The sequence below is a fragment of the Rutilus rutilus genome (genome assembly GCF_951802725.1).
Source record: "Rutilus rutilus genome assembly, chromosome: 4".
Lineage (NCBI taxonomy): Eukaryota > Metazoa > Chordata > Actinopteri > Cypriniformes > Leuciscidae > Rutilus > Rutilus rutilus.
In genome coordinates, this window is record NC_140212.1 from 37,274,078 (window position 1) to 37,292,247 (window position 18,170).

Here is an 18,170-nt window from a genome sequence, read left to right on the forward strand (position 1 = left end):
ATGCAGAATTAAATTAATGTGCAGCAATTTGTACAAATAGAGTCTGTAGGTCTACTATACTGTTGAAAGTATGAAAAGTGAACAGCACGAGTAATAGGATGCACAATTTGAGACGGGTCAGACATGATTTTGACCACTTCATTACGTTTTGTTTTGTAGAAAGCCTTTCTTTAAAGTGAATTTCGTTTTGTATAAATTGTATCTTAATTTTAATCAATTTTTCATCAACCAATTGCCTGGAGTGGATTTAATAAATAAGAAGCAAATATATAGCAGACAATATAATCATGGAGGCGCCCGCGCGGTCACTTGCATTGCACGTTAACTGGAGCGCATCTCATGCTAACTTAACGAAACTCAGTGTATGCCTCACACAGACATGAGAAAGACATCAAATACACAAAGCTTAAAGTCTTTAAACGAAATAATTCAAAACGAAAAGAAAAAGGCTACTCTCTGATTATGTATGATTATATGATCATAGCCTAGCCTATTTTGTGAATTGTTCATTCCCGGTTGGCACACATTTTGCTGCCCTTACAAAAGTGCCGCTCTAGGCAATTGCCTAGTTCGCCTATATGGACGCGCCGGCCCTGGGGTCAGCAATGAGTGTATTGATTCATTGTCCCTTCATAGTTTGCAAGAGACATTTAATAAACTGAGACGTAGGCTATTTAATAAACTGAGCGTAGCCTATTCATCGGTCAATATGAAACGCGACTTGGCCATTATAATTAATGATCGGAAGAACGTGTATCGACCACCGTTACTGTAAAATATGCACGTATGTCCATTTAAACTCGATTTTGGTCAAATGTGGATTATATCATTACACTGGCAAGAATATGGTTACATTTAAAGATGCCGTACCAAGTATGACAACGCTACGTTCAACTGCTTTTGAAATTACGGTGTTTTTTTCACTTCCTGAAAAGTAACCGTTTTGGACATACGTGAGTTTCATCGGGCAGCGACGATAAGAGCTTATGCTAGAATCTTGTTTGTCGATTTTAGTTCAGCCTTTAATACAGTGCAAACTCATGTGCCTTTAGAGAATCTTAAAAACATGAATGTTAATACTATCTTAATTACATGGTTTTATACTTTTTTAACTAACATGGCACAGCAAGTGAAGGTCGCTATCGGAGATCAAATACTGTAACATAGGAGTTCCTCAGGGTTGTGTTATATCACCAATACTCTTCACATTGTACACCAATGACTGTAGGAATGTACACTCTAACAACTATATAATGAAATTTGCTGATGATACCGCGATCCTGAGCCTTTTGTATAAGGATGCAAACTACTCTATTTACCAAGACGAAATAGACACATTCGTTTAATGGTGTGACCCCCAACCATCTAATTTTAAACATTCAAAAAACAAAGGAGATGGTCTTCGACCCGAGGCAAGTTATAGACCACGAGCCAGTGGTCATTAAAAACCAGGAAGTAACTCAGATGTCCTCATACAAATACATAGGTGTCCACATCGAGAGTCTTCTTTGCTGGAATACACATGTTGACAACCTGTACAACAAACTGCAGCAGAGGCTTTATTTTCAATGGTGTCTAAGGTTGTATGGTGTGAGCAGTCAGATCATGATGATCTTCTACCATGCAATATTGGAGAGTGTCATCAGATATGGAATTAGTGCATGGTTTGGCAACTTAACAGTTAAGCTGAAAAACAAGCTTGCCAATATGCACAAAACAGCCATGAAAATTATAGGGAGGAGAGACTATGAGCCTATACAGAGCCTGTATGATCAGACAATTATGAAACAGGCTATGAAAATTAAATCAGACCCTCAACATCCCCTCTTCCATGAATACGAAACCCTGCCATCAGGAAGAAGACTCCGTGTACCAAAATGTAAAACTAATCGCCTAAAATTATCATTTGTGCCAGCCTCCATTAAGCTGCTGAATGATGTGAAATAGAGCTGTGTACAATAAATATGTGAGCACTTCAGCACTTTACTTATGATCCTGGTGCAATAGGGCAATGTGCAATAAAGATACTAGCACCTTAGCTTATGCACTTTACACAAACTTTAATCCGTGGAACTGTGTTGTCAACAATGCCCTTTTTTCTTCTGTTTTTTTTTTTTTTTTTTTAGTACAATATGTTGATGCTTCTCAGGTTTTTGTCGATGTGTTTTGTGATTCGTGATGTTTTTTTATGAAGCAACTCTGCACTGTGCCCAAGCAGAATTTCCCCTTGGGGACAATAAAGTTAACCTACCTAATTATTAATATTTGGGTCAGTTAATTGGATTAACTTGATGTAGCTAAAATAATATTACAATCAATTATTCAGTTCGTCCAACAAACTCTTTTGATTATTCATTTATTCTAAGAAAAGCGTATCTTTCATGGCCACCGAAAAATAATTATTTCTTAGCATGTACGGCGCTTAGAGCCTGTAACAAGATCAAGATCATAAAATAGACTTTGTGGCAAGCAGAGAATCAGAAACCAAATACATATTGTGCACAAGTTTTATTAACTAAGTCACAAACATAACTAAACTAAACAAAGTTTACAAACAAAGTTCCCCCACAGACATCAACCTGGAGAAGCAGCAGTTGAGGCCAGAAGAGAAGAGAGAGGAGGGTCACTTTGGATTTGTCTCTAATAAAGCCTGAGAAAGGCCCCACCTCTCCGGGTTTACTTGACCAATGAGAAGGTTGGAATTTCCAAGCAGGAAGATTCCTCTGTGGTTGATTTATGAATCTTTGTTTTAAGCGTGCTCATTTGCAATGGCAACTGGATTGGTTTCTGATAACGAAACTAAGAAAGATTCTTGTAATACTAATATGTTGCAAAGCTATCAGCATATCATGTACAGTACACAATCATTTCGATCTTCAAAGTACCAATTTATAGAGACCAAACATGGTATAGTTGAGGTTACGTTGACCGTTGGTTCCATAATAAAATGCGTAGTATCAAAGAGATAATAGTATCAAAAGATAATAGTATTAAAAGACACAACACAAGACAATAAATCATTCACAAAATGTTCTGGGATGCATGTTAATTTCATGTTAATCAGTTCATCGATAAATGAATGCAGGAAAGTCTGTTCTAATGTCTGTAGGTCTTGTGACAGAGGACCTGTTCACATTGCTAAGAGTCATAAAAACAACTTATCTGATCGTGGTCAAAGATCTTCTTGCCCTGTTTGGGGGGATGGGGCCACAGATCCCAGAGTGAGTTCTAAATATCATTTGTTAAACTATAACAAATACTTGTGTCTGACTTGTCTCAGTCGTTACAATAGTCTGAGACATACGTCTCAGTCAAAGTGTCATCAAAAATGTAAGACCTTTCATAAGTAAAAATAAGACTTAAGACTTTTAATTAAAAAAATCTAATTTAAGGATCCGCAGGGACCCTGGGATACTCACTGCAACTCGCCTCAGTGGACTTACACAAACACACTCCAACAAAGGAGAAGAGAATGTATGTCATTGAAGGCAAACAAGACTAGATTCCATTGGTGTTTTCTTTGTAATTTGTCTCTCTGGTCATCTTTATGTTGATAGACACCTTTTTCCTGCATATCATTGACCTCTTATACTATGCGTTTAGTTCTCTTTCATTTTCTCTGTTTTTTGTGCATTTCTGTTAATCTCATTCAGACTAAAATAATTCAGTAAAATGATGTCACTGTCAATACTGGTAAATCAATTTGTAAGAAAAGCACAATAAACCACTTAGTGATTTTGCACCATATGGCTAGAATATAAATACACAACAATGGCAAACAAAGGGTAAAATAAGAATAGGAAATAGTTGTGCACATACAAACAGTAGTATTACATATAGTGTACGTTTAGACAGACTACTCTGCATATGTATGTAACAAATGTCCACTGAAGGCAAGTTTGAAGAACCCAAGTGCAGTATTTATTCAAAACAAGATCAAACATAAAACAAAGGAATAGCATGGCATGAACCTCAAAGCAAGGACATGACCTTACCAACAGAGATTAGAGTGAAACAATTCTTGACAAAGACACATGGCAAACACGAGCGCTTAAATGCAAAAGACTAATGATTGAACAAGACACACCTGTGCTCAATGAAACAACGAACCAATGACAACACAGAACACATGGCAGGATCACATGACTAGAACAGGGGATTACATGACAGAAGCTGTGTCCCAATTCAGGAGCTGCATTCTCTGAAGGCCGCATTTTAAGGCCGATTATGTCACAGCGGCACAACGAAGGCTGTCCCAAGTCGAAGGATCCTTCTAATGCAGCCTACCGTCAGTGTTGCCAAGTCCGAGGTTTTCCCGCGTAATTGTGATACTTTTAAGATGTTGACGCGGGTAACCATTTTTTCCGCGGGTTGATTTCCACCCCTCTTAGTATGATTTAGACGCTCCAACACCCCCAAAACATCCCTCAGACGCACAAATCTAGTGGAGAATTCGGCCGCCCGATGGAGAAGAGCCCCAACAACCCTGGCCTACCGTCCTTCTTTCCCCGGGCCACGAAGGACAGAACAAGGAACCAGCAGCAGCCAAGAGAAACAAGACCGAGAGATGAGATATTTAGAGAGGACATGAAGTTTCAGAGAGAGACAGAGCAGGGAGAGAATGAACAGATTGTTTTCTCTTCTTGGCAGATTGGTAGAGAAATAAACTTTTGGTTATGTGAATTAAAATTTGTAAATGAAACAATCGTATACATTATTTTTATGTAAGTCATAATTTGTAAATGGAACAAAAAATAATGTCTCTGCATTGTTTCTTTTTGTAATGCAAGTTATAACTTATTTATTTTTGTCATGGCAATTAATTAGTAAATTATACAAAGTAAATTGTTCTACACATTTTTACTTACAGTACTTTTTACAACTATTTACAAGATAAGTTACGGTAACAATATTAATTAACAGGTAACAGTATTTAATTAACAGCATACATAAAACAGATTGGAAGAAAACATTTTTTGAGTTGAGCAGGAGATCTGGGATGGGCTGCACCATAGAGACGCTGGTAAGGCCTCTGCCGGTGGGACATCATCTGGGATCAGTGCATATTTCCACTGTCTACCAACAGGTTTGCAGGGCTGACTCAGGAAAATAATAAATAATAATAATAAAAAAGGAGTGAAGAATAAATGAAATTAACTCACATCATCAAACCATATCAAATCAAACCATAAAATATTTTAACATGGAAAACGTACTCGGTTACTAACGTAACCTCGGTTCTCTCTAGAAGAGGGAACGAGTACTGCGTTTTATCAAAACGCTACGGGAAAAGTCTCTTTTCACGAAACACTGAAGCAAAAAATTATCCTTTAATTTTCATATATGTAAAACGCGTTGCGGCAGCAGCAGTCAGCTATGGCGAGACGGCTTGCTCGCTCATTGGCTGCTCTGCGGCAACTGCTTAAGCCTATCGAGCGAGGCCTGAGATGACGTCAGGCCAATGAGGGCGCTTCGCGCCCTCCTCGCCACTTCCCGCCGAAACGGGCGTGGCTTACCTCTATAAAAGGAGCTCGAGAAGGCTGATTCACTTGATTTTGATCGCCGAAGCGAACCAGAGTGAACCGTACGCACGGCAGAGAACGCAGTACTCGTTCCCTCTTCTAGAGAGAACCGAGGTTACGTTAGTAACCGAGTACGTTCTCTTACGAGAGTTCTCTCGTACTGCGTTTTATCAAAACGCTACGGGAACCCCTTGCAAAACGCCGTGCGTGCTGGGATAAAAACACTGATCACCGGAAGCTATTTCAGGCACACAGTGCATAATCACCAGATTGACTCACACAGAGTCAGGGAATAAGGGTGGGAGCCTTAATTCCCTATACTGTAGCGTCGTAGAATAGACATGTCCACAGACGCAAGTATAACATCACATAGACAGGGTAGGGAACCTGAACTAATGTGGGAAATGTGGGTCTTACACAGTTCTGCCCAAGATAGTCGGTAGCGCATTGCGCATGGGTTTCAGCGGTCTGACTAGACGGCTGAACAGATTACACCAACAAAAGCTTAGCCTGTAAGGCGGGAACCTCTAGGTTATAAAACCTGATAAATGTAGACGGAGAGGCCCAGCCTGCCGCCGTACATATATCCTGTAGGGAAATCCCGCTGGACCAAGCCCACGAAGAAGCAACGCTTCTTGTAGATTGCGCTCTAACTCCCAACGGGCATGGAATGCCCTTGGCAGTATAAGCCAGCGCTATGGCGTCAACTATCCATCTGGATAGACTTTGTTTCGAAACAGCCATTCCTTTGGAACGTCCGCTGAACGAGACAAAGAGCTGCTCTGTCTGTCTGAAGACAGCAGAGCGGGACATATAAGCTCTTAAAGCCCTAACAGGGCAAAGAAAACTCGAGTCCCCTTCCTCACTCGATGCCGGCAGGGCAGCCAGGGAAATAACCTGAGCCCGAAAAGGCGTGTTGAGGGATTTCGGCACATAGCCGTGCTTAGGTTTGAGTATGACTTTAGAGTCATTAGGACCAAACTCCAAGCATGCCGGGCTCACAGAGAGCGCGTGCAGATCGCCTATGCGCTTCACTGAAGCGAGAGCCATCAAAAACACTGTTTTGAAAGACAAATGTTTGAGGCTAATAGACTGGATAGGCTCGAAAGGGGCACCTTTCATGGCCGCCAGGACCGTAGAAAGGTCCCACATAGGGACTGAAGGAGGTCTGGGTGGATTCAGTCTCCTAGCTCCCCTGAGGAAGCGGATGACTAAATCATTCCTTCCCAGTGACTGACCCAGCGTTGAACCGGAGAACGCTGAAATAGCCGCCACATACACTTTGAGCGTGGAAGGGGATCTGCCCTTATCCAACAGCTCTTGTAGGAAGGAGAGAACCTCCGTTACCTCACATTCGAGGGGTGAAAGGCTCCGAGCTGTACACCAGCCGGAGAAAGCCGACCACTTTGAAGCATAGAGTCGCCTGGTCGACGGCGCTCTAGCCTCCGTGATGGTATTCATGACTCCCTCTGCGAGACCAACGGGTATCCGTTGAGCGCCCACACATGAAGGGACCATAGTTCCAGGTGTGGGTGCCAGATCGAGCCCCTGGCCTGCGAGAGGAGATCTCTCCTCAACGGCACTGGCCATGGAGCGATGTCTGCTAACTGCATCAGAACTGGGAACCATGCCTGGTTCTTCCAGAACGGTGCTACAAGCAGCACTGGGCATTTCGTTTTCCTGACCCGTTCCAACACCTGAGGCAGGAGGGAGATGGGGGAAAAAGCGTATAGCAGGCAGCGCGGCCACTTTTGGGACAGCGCGCTGTCGGTCTTTGAAAAGAATGCGGGGCAGTGAGCGTTTTCGCGGGACGCGAATAGGTCCACCTCCGCTTTGCCGAATCTCTCCCACAACAGCTGGACTGTTTGTGGGTGTAGAGACCATTCGCCCGTAGGAACGTTGTTCCTGGACAGTCTGTCCGGGCCCACATTCAGCAGCCCGGGCACATGTACTGCTCTCAGCGAGCGCAGGTTGTGCTGAGCCCATAGCAGGAGGCGTTTCGCCAGCCTGTACAGGGGTATGGAATTCAGACCGCCCTGGCGATTTATGTAGGACACCACTGCCATGTTGTCCGAACGGACTATGACGTGTTGGTCCTTGATGTGGGGACAAAAACGCGTCAGCGCGTTGTGCACTGCCAGCATTTCTAGGCAGTTTATGTTTTGGAGCTTTTCCCGTTCTGACCATAGGCCGAAGGACGGTCTGCCCTCGAGCAGCGCTCCCCATCCCGAGGTGGATGCGTCCGTAGACACCATCCTCACCCTCGAGGAAGTCCCCAGGCTTACACCTGATTGGTACCAGTCTTTCGCCATCCAAGGCACCAGGGCTGTGACACAGTCCTGATCGACCTTGAGGCGTAAATGACTGGACACCCACGCTCTGCGCGGAACCCGCGCTTTCAACCAGAACTGCAGCGGGCGCATGCGGAGCAAGCCCAGCCGGAGAACTGACGATGCTGAGGAAATTTTCTGAGCGGGGTGAAAGCGCCGCGGCGGAAAGACATCGCCGCGCGCTGAATGTTCAGCACGCGCTGTGGCGACAGCCGCGCTGTCATAGACTGTGAGTCCAGAACTATACCCAGAAACGGAATCGTTTGGCTGGGGTTCAGTGAACTCTTCGCCCAAATGACCGTGATACCAAGATTCTCGAGGTGATCGAGTAAAATGGCTCTGTGCTCTATGAGCTGAGATCGTGATTGGGCTAGGATCAACCAGTCGTCCAAATAGTTCAGCACTCGCATGCCTCTGAGTCTGAGAGGAGCGAGCGCTGCGTCCATGCATTTCGTAAATGTACGAGGTGCCAGGGACAAGCCGAAAGGCAGGACTGTATACTGGTATGTCTGACCCTCGAAGGCGAATCTCAAGAATCGCCTGTGATGTGACGCTATCTGTATTTGAAAATATGCGTCCTTCAGATCTATCGACATGAACCAGTCTTCTCGGCGAACATGCGCGAGAATTTTGCTGGTTGTGAGCATTTTGAAACGGCGTTTCACTAATACTCTGTTCAGTCGTCTGAGATCCCGAATGGGCCTGATACCGCCGTCCTTTTTGGGGACTAGAAAGTATCTGCTGTATATCCCCTGTTCGCTTTGAACTCGGGGAACAAGCTCTATCGCCCCTTTGCTTATCAGTTTTGATATTTCGGCGTGAAGTAGGTGTGCTACATTCAGCAGAACCGAAGTTTCGACGCGCGCTGTGAAGCGCGGAGGGCGTCGACAAAACTGTAGCGAGAAGCCTCTCTTTATAATGCCTAAGACCCAGTCCGAAACCCCTGGAAGCGCTGCCCATGCATCTGCATGGTTGGCTAAGGGCCGGATACAGAGCGCGCTCTGTTCGCCGTGCGACAGAGGTGCTATGGGGCTCACAAACATAGGCGTTATGCCTGCGGCATTTGAGGCGGGGGGCGCGCTTAATACAGCGGGCGGAGCGCTCGCCCTCGACCTTACAACAGTGTTTGGCTGAGTGAGGGGGGGCTGCGCGAGTCCCGTGGGACTCATGTGTGCGAGTAGATGTGGGCTGTGAGCGGGCACATTTACTGCTTGGGGCGCGCTGCTTGTGTAAGCAGCGCGCGCGCTGACAGGTCTCGTTTTTACAGAGAGCCTGTGATCTGATAGACATAGTGTTCGTGGGCACTGAGTAGTGGGCACTTTTACTATGTGGGGAGCGCAATCAACCTGAGTCGATTTTATTTGCGCGAGCCCTAAGTGCAGGGCTGTGCTTGTGTGTAGGGATGGGCACTGAGAAGTGGGCATCGACACTACATTTATAGCACCATCGGCCGTGGCCGGGACACCAGAAATACCGTGAGTAAGTGTGGGCGCGGGAGAGCGGGCACAGTTACTGCAATGAGTACACTGTCTGTCTGAGCAGAGTGAATGCACACAGGTTTCGTCTTTACAGAAACCACAAGGCATGCAGAACATAGTGTTTGTGGGCACTAGGCAGTGGGCACGTTCACTATGTTGCGTGCGTGATCGACCCGAGTCGAATATATGAGCGCGGGCCCTGTGTGAAGGGCTGTGCTAGTGTGTAGGGATGGGCACTAGCAGTGGGCATCTTCTCTACACATATAGCATCATCGGCCGTGCTCGTGGGCAGCAAAAAACACGTCTGCAGTTGCCTCTCGGGGAACAAACAGAGTGATTTGCATTCGGCGGCATAAATATTTTCTGCCGGCCGGCCTGGGGTTCGAACCTCCGATCGCCCGCGCGCAAGTCTAAGAATCTACCACTGGACCACAGTGAAGATACATTGACAAAGTCAGCGCGAGTATTATCCGCACTGGCGTTTGCTTGTCAGGCATGTACCACGTGCTTGTGGGCAGCAAAAAAAATACATCTGCAGTTGCCTCTCGGGGAACAAACAGAGTGATTTGCATTCGGCGGCATATATATTTTCTGCCGGCCGGCCTGGGGTTCGAACCTCCGATCGCCCGCGTGCAAGTCTAAGAATCTACCACTGGACCACAGTGAAGATACATAGACGGCATGTACCACGTGCTCGTGGCCAGCAAAAAACACGTCTGCAGTTGCCTCTCGGGGAACAAACAGAGTGATTTGCATTCGGCGGCATAAATATTTTCTGCCGGCCGGCCTGGGGTTCGAACCTCCGATCGCCCGCGCGCAAGTCTAACAATCTACCACTGGACCACAGTGAAGATACATAGACAAAGTCAGCGCGAGTATTATCCACACTGGCGTTTGCTTGCAGGCCTGTACCACGTACTCGTGGGCAGCAAAAAACACGTCTGCAGTTGCCTCTCGGGGAACAGACAGAGTGATTTGCATTTTCAGAACGCCTGCAAATGTGAGAAGAGTGGAAATCGCCCAGATTCAGCGGGGCTGAAAACACTCCATTCTCTTTCGCCAGTGACGCGCGGGAACCGTAGAAACGGTGTTCGGTTGCAGGCAAGCGGGTACTACGCGCTCGCTGGCTGCAAAATGCATCTCTGCAGTCGCCTTCAGGGGGCTTACAGAGCAAAGCATTGGCGGCATAAATATATATGCCGCTAGACCGGGATCCGAACCCCGGTCTCCCGCATGGAGACACTATAATTCCACCACTGAGCCACAGGGGGATACAGGCTTTGAAAGCGGCGTCAACATGTATTCTTCGGCGTTTGCTGGCAGGCAAGCGTGTAACAGACTCACTTTCTGCAATAATATTTCCAGTCGCCGAACAGGGAACTGAGAAATGTGAGAGAAAAGAGTTCAGACCGACCAACGGTGGGACTAAGAACACTCTTTTCTCCTTCGCCGGTGAATGACGCGTGCAGAGGCAGGGTAGCTTTTCTTGTAACGTAAAGAAAAACTAATCCCGCCGTCCGCTTCCAGGAAGGGCAGCCTCGGAAAGGATGCCTGGCGAGTCCTCAGAGTCACCGTAGGCAATTGGCTCGGAGCGAGCGCGAGCGCTGCCTGAGAAGGCGTCTTGAAAAAGACGCAGCTCTTTTAGGGGTGAGTGTTGCAGCGAACACACACACACACACACACAGAAAACAGAGCAATAGCAATAAAGGATATAGGCGTCGGAAAGCGCAGCAGGTACGGCTGCCTGTAGAAGGCGGCGTTGGCCAGCGGCTTCGAGGGCTCGTCCCGCTGAAGTGCTTGCTTCGAACGACGCTTGCTTCCGTGATCCAGCGATGCGTGCGCTTCGCTGAAGAGATTCAAATCAAGTGAATCAGCCTTCTCGAGCTCCTTTTATAGAGGTAAGCCACGCCCGTTTCGGCGGGAAGTGGCGAGGAGGGCGCGAAGCGCCCTCATTGGCCTGACGTCATCTCAGGCCTCGCTCGATAGGCTTAAGCAGTTGCCGCAGAGCAGCCAATGAGCGAGCAAGCCGTCTCGCCATAGCTGACTGCTGCTGCCGCAACGCGTTTTACATATATGAAAATTAAAGGATAATTTTTTGCTTCAGTGTTTCGTGAAAAGAGACTTTTCCCGTAGCGTTTTGATAAAACGCAGTACGAGAGAACTCTCGTAAGAGAACCGTTCTAATAGCTAAACTCTGCAGGACAGGGAGGACTGACGTTGCCTATCCCTGATCTATAAGACATATTTTTAGTGTTTCTATTATATACTGTTCATATATTTTTTTAATAATGTATATCAAAATCTAATATCCATGTGTAAAAAGTCAGTTTTCATAAGAAGTACACTATTTGCCTCTGTCTGAGATGAGTTGAATAACAATCTAAAGTACTTCAAATTTATACTTTAATCCAGAGTAAATGTATGTCGTTACATTCCACCACTGGTTATTTGGAAAATGAAACTAACGAAATTTTGAAGGAGTCTTCGAAGGACCTTCGAAATGGGACAGCCTTTGTCACGCCGTGATGACGCAATCGGCTATACTTTCCCCTTTAAACACGACTTGGTGCGTCCTTTGACGCGGCGTTCAAAGGATGCAGCCCCAGAATTGGGACACAACTAGAGACATGAAACATGAACCAAAATAAGATGTGACAATTTATCAGAACAGAACATTTTTAAAACGTACTGCACCAGTGCACTTTCACCGGATGATACACATTTATTTACATAGCTAATGCTGACAAAAACAGCTCAAGATGGAAAATTGCTAAATGATTCATTTTGTAACAATCTTAAGGAATTTCCTTGTAACTTTTCCCTTTGGCTGCTTTTTTTTTTTTTTAAAAAGCTTTTGTTAACAGACTATAATCTTTTATTTATATTTTCATCTCTGTGTTCTGTAAAGCTGTGAAACAATGTGCATATAAATTGCTTTAGATTAAAGCATCTGCCAAATGTGTAAATGTAAAATTGGTTGCACTCTGACAAAACCTATGAGTAAGTAATAATTAACAAAGGTAAAAACACAGCTCATTTTATGGTACTGTAAAACAAGTCAATGTTATCATTATCATAAATCAGACACAAATCCACTTTCGCAAAATCTAGGACATTCTTGCTTGGGAAAAGTTGTAAATCAGGTTAATAATTACATTTAATGATTTTATACATGTAATTACATTTATTTAAGGTGACAAGTTTTATGCATTTATTCACTTTTACATCTGTTGATACAGGATGTTGTTGCATGTGGAGGAAAAATAACATTTAAATTAATTTTGTGAATTCAACACAAGTTAAACTCCAGCAACATTTGTGGCATGATTTGAATCACAACAGAAATAACTGTCAACTCGTTCTTTAGTTAAAATAAATTGTCAGACACTTACTATTACTGTAAATGGGCCAAGCAGTACGATTATAATACACCCTCTTTCAATAGTATAGCCACAAGAGTTAAACTTTATATATGTAAACGTCACTTACTAATTTTGTCTGGGTAATTTTACTTCCAATGTTTCTCCTTTTTTATGTCATAACATAAAGCTGGTAAACCTGGTAACTGCTGTAAGATATGCACATGGATACCAGAGAGCCATGTGACCATCTATATCAGAGGTCAGAAATATATATGAGGTTGGGATAATCACTGGCACATGACAATAGCTAATGTACGGTATTTAGGTAATCATTCCTCACAGTCACACAGCCTGTTTTATTACGCCTGCCAATAAATACTATTAAAGTGTGAGATCTGACAATCCATTCATTAGGGGTGTAACGATATTCAAACCGAACCGAAAAACCGCGATACAACAGCCACGGTTCGAACCGCGATACCCTCATGTCGAACCGAACGCGCCCCGCCCCCTGCTGCCCAACTCTCACTTCACTTTGTCACAAAACTATTTTTTCTTCCTTGACATTTGATTAAATAGTAATTAATGAGTACACTTTTAACAACTAATAAGAGCTGTAGTTTTAATAAATATTATTATAATATTATTTACTAAATAAAGTGCATGTCACGTTATTTGGGTGATCGATCACGCTCGGGAGTTTACATACGCACTTAAGGATGGCAACTCCGCGCCACGGCATATTGTGATTGAAGACCCGGCGGTCACAACCACTGACTGATATTGATACAGCAGCAACAGTAGCAGTGCTGATCACGAATCTTGAGAATGATCACCGACACCTGTCATCATCCAATATGATGACATATCACAGCTTTTTTTTATCTTTGTTTGATTTGCGAACATAATCCTCTGCCGTCTGGCCGCTTCCGCTTCAAGCCGGACTCGTCTCGCGCTAACGGTAATTTCCTTTCACTGTCCACGTTTTGATTTCGGCAAATCACTTTTGGCGAATGCAAACAACGTGATTATTGTTCATGAGTCTAACATCCAGCCACGCAAGAAAACATGTAACCTACCTGAGGGAATAATATGCTCACAAAACATTTCTGATTATTATTTGTTTAAAACGGTTTTGTCCGTCCCCCCGACTCTTTGATGAATGTAAAGATCATAAGATATTTATTTGAAATAGAAAGCTTGTGTAACACTATAAATGTACTGTCACTTTTGATTAATGTAATGCATCCTTGCTGAATAAAAGTAGGCAATTACTTTCTTTAATTTCTTTCCCCAAAAAATAATCTTAACCTCAAACTTTTGAACTGTAGGCCTATGTATAATGTTAAAAAAGCTTTCCATTTCAGATAAATGCGGTTATTTTGAATGGTGGTTTGTTTGTAATGTGACATATTTTTTTGTATGACAATAAAATTATTTTTTGAATTAAATTGTACATAAATAGGTTAAGCAATACAAATGTGTTTGTCTGATAACCTTTTAAACATAGCCTATACTTAACTACAGTTTGCAGACACTGAAATTATGTACATTGTGCGACATAGTAAATATTTTGAGTGTCCCTCATTTTCCTATAAAGAACCACAATTGTCCCGCATTTTACTTTTCTGAAGTTGGCAACCCTACTCAGGTGTGCAGTTTATTTCTGACTAGTCAGTGGAGACATTTAGGCTATTTAATTTTAGTTAACTCAGGTGTGCTAACTGCTCTAAAGAAAACATGAAGCCAATGTATAAAATTAATAAAGTTAAGTTAAATTATTGTTGTTGTTGTTTTTATTAAAGGAGTCATAACCTGCAATTTTCACTTTTCCACGAGAATCAATGTATGTTATGATCGACTAACGATTATACACTGACCGGGAAGCCGATATTTAAAAGTGAAGCGTTTGTTTACCTCAGGGTAAATAAACCAGCGCGCGTGCACGCGCACTCAAATACGAGATTTTGATTTCAGCTCCCTCTTGACGTCATGAGGTAGTAGGATATACCATATATGGACACCGCAGCAGGAAGCCCCCCTTCCCCTCTCCCCCTCATATTCAGTTCAGTCGAGAAAGATGGAGAAACCGAGTGCACACCGGACTTGCTCTGTGGTTGATTGCCATAAAAAACATGTAAATGTGTTTTATCTCCCAAAATCGGACGAAACTATCAGGGACCAGTGGATGAAATTCATTTTTAATGACGCTGTCCCAACAACCCTTTCAACTGGCGTGCAGAGCCATATAGAGCGTCCACGACAGCCAAAACATCGCATTGATCTCGCGAGACAATAATGCCTTCAGAAATAAGGGTAAAAGTAGGTCTGTGTTTATTTTTTTTCCACTTTACTTTTTTTAGAAGGGCCTGAAAGACTATAATACAGCAGTAGGTATCCAATGTAATACTAGGTTATGACTCCTTTAAGTTAAAAGTGAATCTAGTGTTATTATTGCTGGTGGTGCCCTGCCATGAACCCTGCCCCCACAGCAAACAGAACCGAACCGAACCGAACCGTGGCTCCAAAACCGTGATATGAACCGAACCGTGGCATTGGTGTATCGTTACACCCCTACCATTCATGCGACCGGAGGTTTCTGTGATTTTTCCCTCCGCGTCCCATAAGGTGCCGACCGCTGATCTATAAATATGAACCCGGAACATCCTTTTGATTATGATTAACCATTAACTTGAACTACTTATTTATCTAAAGTAATACAGATAAAGTACAAAAGACAGTAAATCAGGACACTATAAAGGAACATGAGAGGCTGTGAGGATGACAGAGCAAGAGCTGGAAACAAACATCAGTGAAGAATGAAGGGTTTAGTATGTTTACTGCTGCTGTTGGAAACCTTTGTGTGTGTCGTACAGCATCAGGTAGATGGAGGACTCAATGAGAATGAGATCAGTCAACAGCTCAGATCTGAGGACGGAAGACAGAATCCACCTCAAACAGACACTTTGAGAGATGAAGCTTCAACTGACAGCCAACAAAACTACCATCTGTTCTTCACTGACATCCATGCAGCGCTGAGAGAACTGACCGCCACTGTTACAGAGCAGAAAGTGAACATCAGAGAACTGACCGCCACCGTTACAGAGCAGAAAGTGAACATCAGAGAACTGACCGCCACAGTTACAGAGCAGAAAACCATCAACAGAGAACTGACCGCCACAGTTACAGAGCAGAAAGTGAACATCAGAGCTTTAGAGACGCAACTGAAGTTGATCCTGGAAGAGCTGAACAAGAAAAATGATGGTATCTCACCAAAACAGTCACTCTTTTATCAATGATCCTCTAAAGTAAAACACAAATGCAATACATTGCATAGTGTAAATGTTAGTGTAAAGTTGAGTGTATACTGTGTAAATTGTGTTATCTATTACAATAAGCAGTGTGAATGTCATTTAACAGAATCTTTATTCCTTCACAGAAATGTCAAATCTTACTCTGGGTCAAGTGGAGTTGAGAAAGGAAAATAGAGGTGAAAGTGTGCTTGAATGATGTTAAATTCAGTGTATACATTCTCAGTGTAATAGAGTAATATATCACAATATTGCTTATGTTTTTCAATAACAGACAGAGAAATAGCTTTTTCTGCTGGACTGATGCAATCTGGCAGTGGAGATATTGGTCCTTTTACCACTGAAATCACACTAACCTACAGGAAAGTCTTCACAAACATAGGGAACGCCTACAACCCAATTACAGGTAATGATCAATGTACCGGTAATGAGTCATAAAACTCAGTTTATAGTAAAGAAAACCCTTCTGCTCCATTCAGACCTCTCTGCAGTTGTGAAATGTGTATTAGAGAATTAAATGATCTGCTGTCTCTCAAAACTATTACACAGTGTGTTTGGTGATTAAGCGATCATACAGGAAACATCTGATTCCGTGTCTCTTGTTATTTGATTTAGGTATTTTCACAGCCCCACTGAAAGGAGCGTACATGTTCAGAATATCTGTATATGGACATGGTGGTAATCCAGCAACTGCAACCATTGTGAAGAATGGAGAGCATACGGTTATGGCATATGATGTCCAGGCTAAGGACCGGTTACACTCCTCTAATGGAGTTGTGTTGATCCTGGAGGTTGGAGATGTTGTCTATGTGAGACTTTGGCCTGGCAACTGGATATATGATGACCAGAATACCCACAACTCTTTCAGTGGTTTCCTACTGTTTCCCTTAAGATAACAGGAGCTTTGCAGAATGTGATTCCAATAATTCTGAACCTTCAGCGTATGATTTAAGATGGAAATAATGAAGAATCATTAACATGATTAAGCAATATTAATGAGGACTAAGGTGTGTTTGAAATTTGCAATAGATTACTGTATAAAAGTCTGAGATGTCTATAAATGTAACTCTGTATAAAGAGTTTAAGCACTGAGACAGACAGGACACATGAATATCACATGTGACTCAAAAGAAGGGATGCACCGAATCCAGGATTCGGCTTCGGATTCGGGCCGAATATTGGGCTTTTTGACGGGGTTCGGTTTCTGCCGAACCTTAGAATTTTTTTCCACCAAACCGAATCCTAGGCGCGCGCTACACTGGTCGACGTCACGCCGCCGTTGATTACAGGAAGATGTTTACGTAGGTGGACCGTTCGAATGCAGTAGGCTGTGAGAAAGTGAAAATGGAACTCGTGAGCAGAAAAAGTGGTTTTTTGACAGTACTTTCAGTCAGAAGAAGGCGATTCAAGTCGAGCTACATGTTAAATTTGCAATGTCGATTTGTCTCGTGGTGGCAAGGACCCTAAACAATACACAACATCGCAGCTGTTAAAACATTTAAGTATGAAACATCCAAAAGAATACGAGTTGTATTAATTGGATCTCGAGATAGGGTAAACATAGGCCTATGGGCCACTTGTCATTCTGGCATAATGTTTTTTTTTTTACAGTTAAAATAAAATAAAATATACTGCTGTGGATGTTGTTTACTTCATTAATGTGTTTACTGTGTTAATGGACTGAGGATGGAAGTAGGATTTGGTATTCGGTTTCGGATTCGGCAGGATTCGGTATTTGGCCGAACCCCAAAAATCTGGATTCGGTGCATCCCTGCTCAAAAGTGTTTTGTTAAAGTAATAAATCTAATAATGTTAAATAATATATTTTTAAGTCTAATTTGTTACTGATCATTGATCTGTATCTCTTCACCCTACATAAATAAACGAGAATAAAGAGGCATTGTAGCATTTTCTTTTCTTCATATTTTCGTGAATATTTCCCCAACAATGCTTGCTTTGAAGCACTCATGATATCATGTTTATCAACCAAAATAACTTATTATGTGGTGGCAATTTCCAGAATTTTTTAAGAGTTTTATTTATTTGGATTGCACATTTACCAGATAATGTATTATGGTATATGCACAATAGTCATACATGACACAAAGAACAAACAAAATGTATAAATCCTGTTTATTTTGATCTCTTACCAAATTCTGATACATTT

The 18,170-nt window shown here is 43.0% G+C and overlaps 1 protein-coding gene across 1 annotated transcript; it reads left to right on the forward strand.

Moving 5' to 3' along the window:
- Window positions 1-15,480: 15,480 nt before the first annotated feature.
- On the forward strand, window positions 15,481-17,894 carry LOC311288670 (uncharacterized protein). The gene is made up of 4 exons (XM_084406185.1): window positions 15,481-15,956; window positions 16,132-16,182; window positions 16,278-16,409; window positions 16,619-17,894. The coding sequence occupies exons 1-4, from the start codon at window positions 15,512-15,514 to the stop codon at window positions 16,897-16,899; spliced, it is 909 nt and encodes a 302-aa protein (XP_084262311.1). The 5' UTR covers window positions 15,481-15,511; the 3' UTR covers window positions 16,900-17,894.
- The last annotated feature ends 276 nt before the right edge of the window (window positions 17,895-18,170 follow it).

What these genes read in the sequence shown, in the direction of transcription:
- LOC311288670 (XM_084406185.1), top strand. Translation starts at nt 15,512, where the DNA reads ATGAAGGGTTTAGTATGTTTACTGCTGCTGTTGGAAACCTTTGTGTGT. An exon ending in GTTGAGAAAGGAAAATAGAG is followed by an intron (nt 16,183 to 16,277) that starts GTGAAAGTGTGC and finishes TTTCAATAACAG; the next exon opens with ACAGAGAAATAGCTTTTTCT. An exon ending in CGCCTACAACCCAATTACAG is followed by an intron (nt 16,410 to 16,618) that starts GTAATGATCAAT and finishes TATTTGATTTAG; the next exon opens with GTATTTTCACAGCCCCACTG.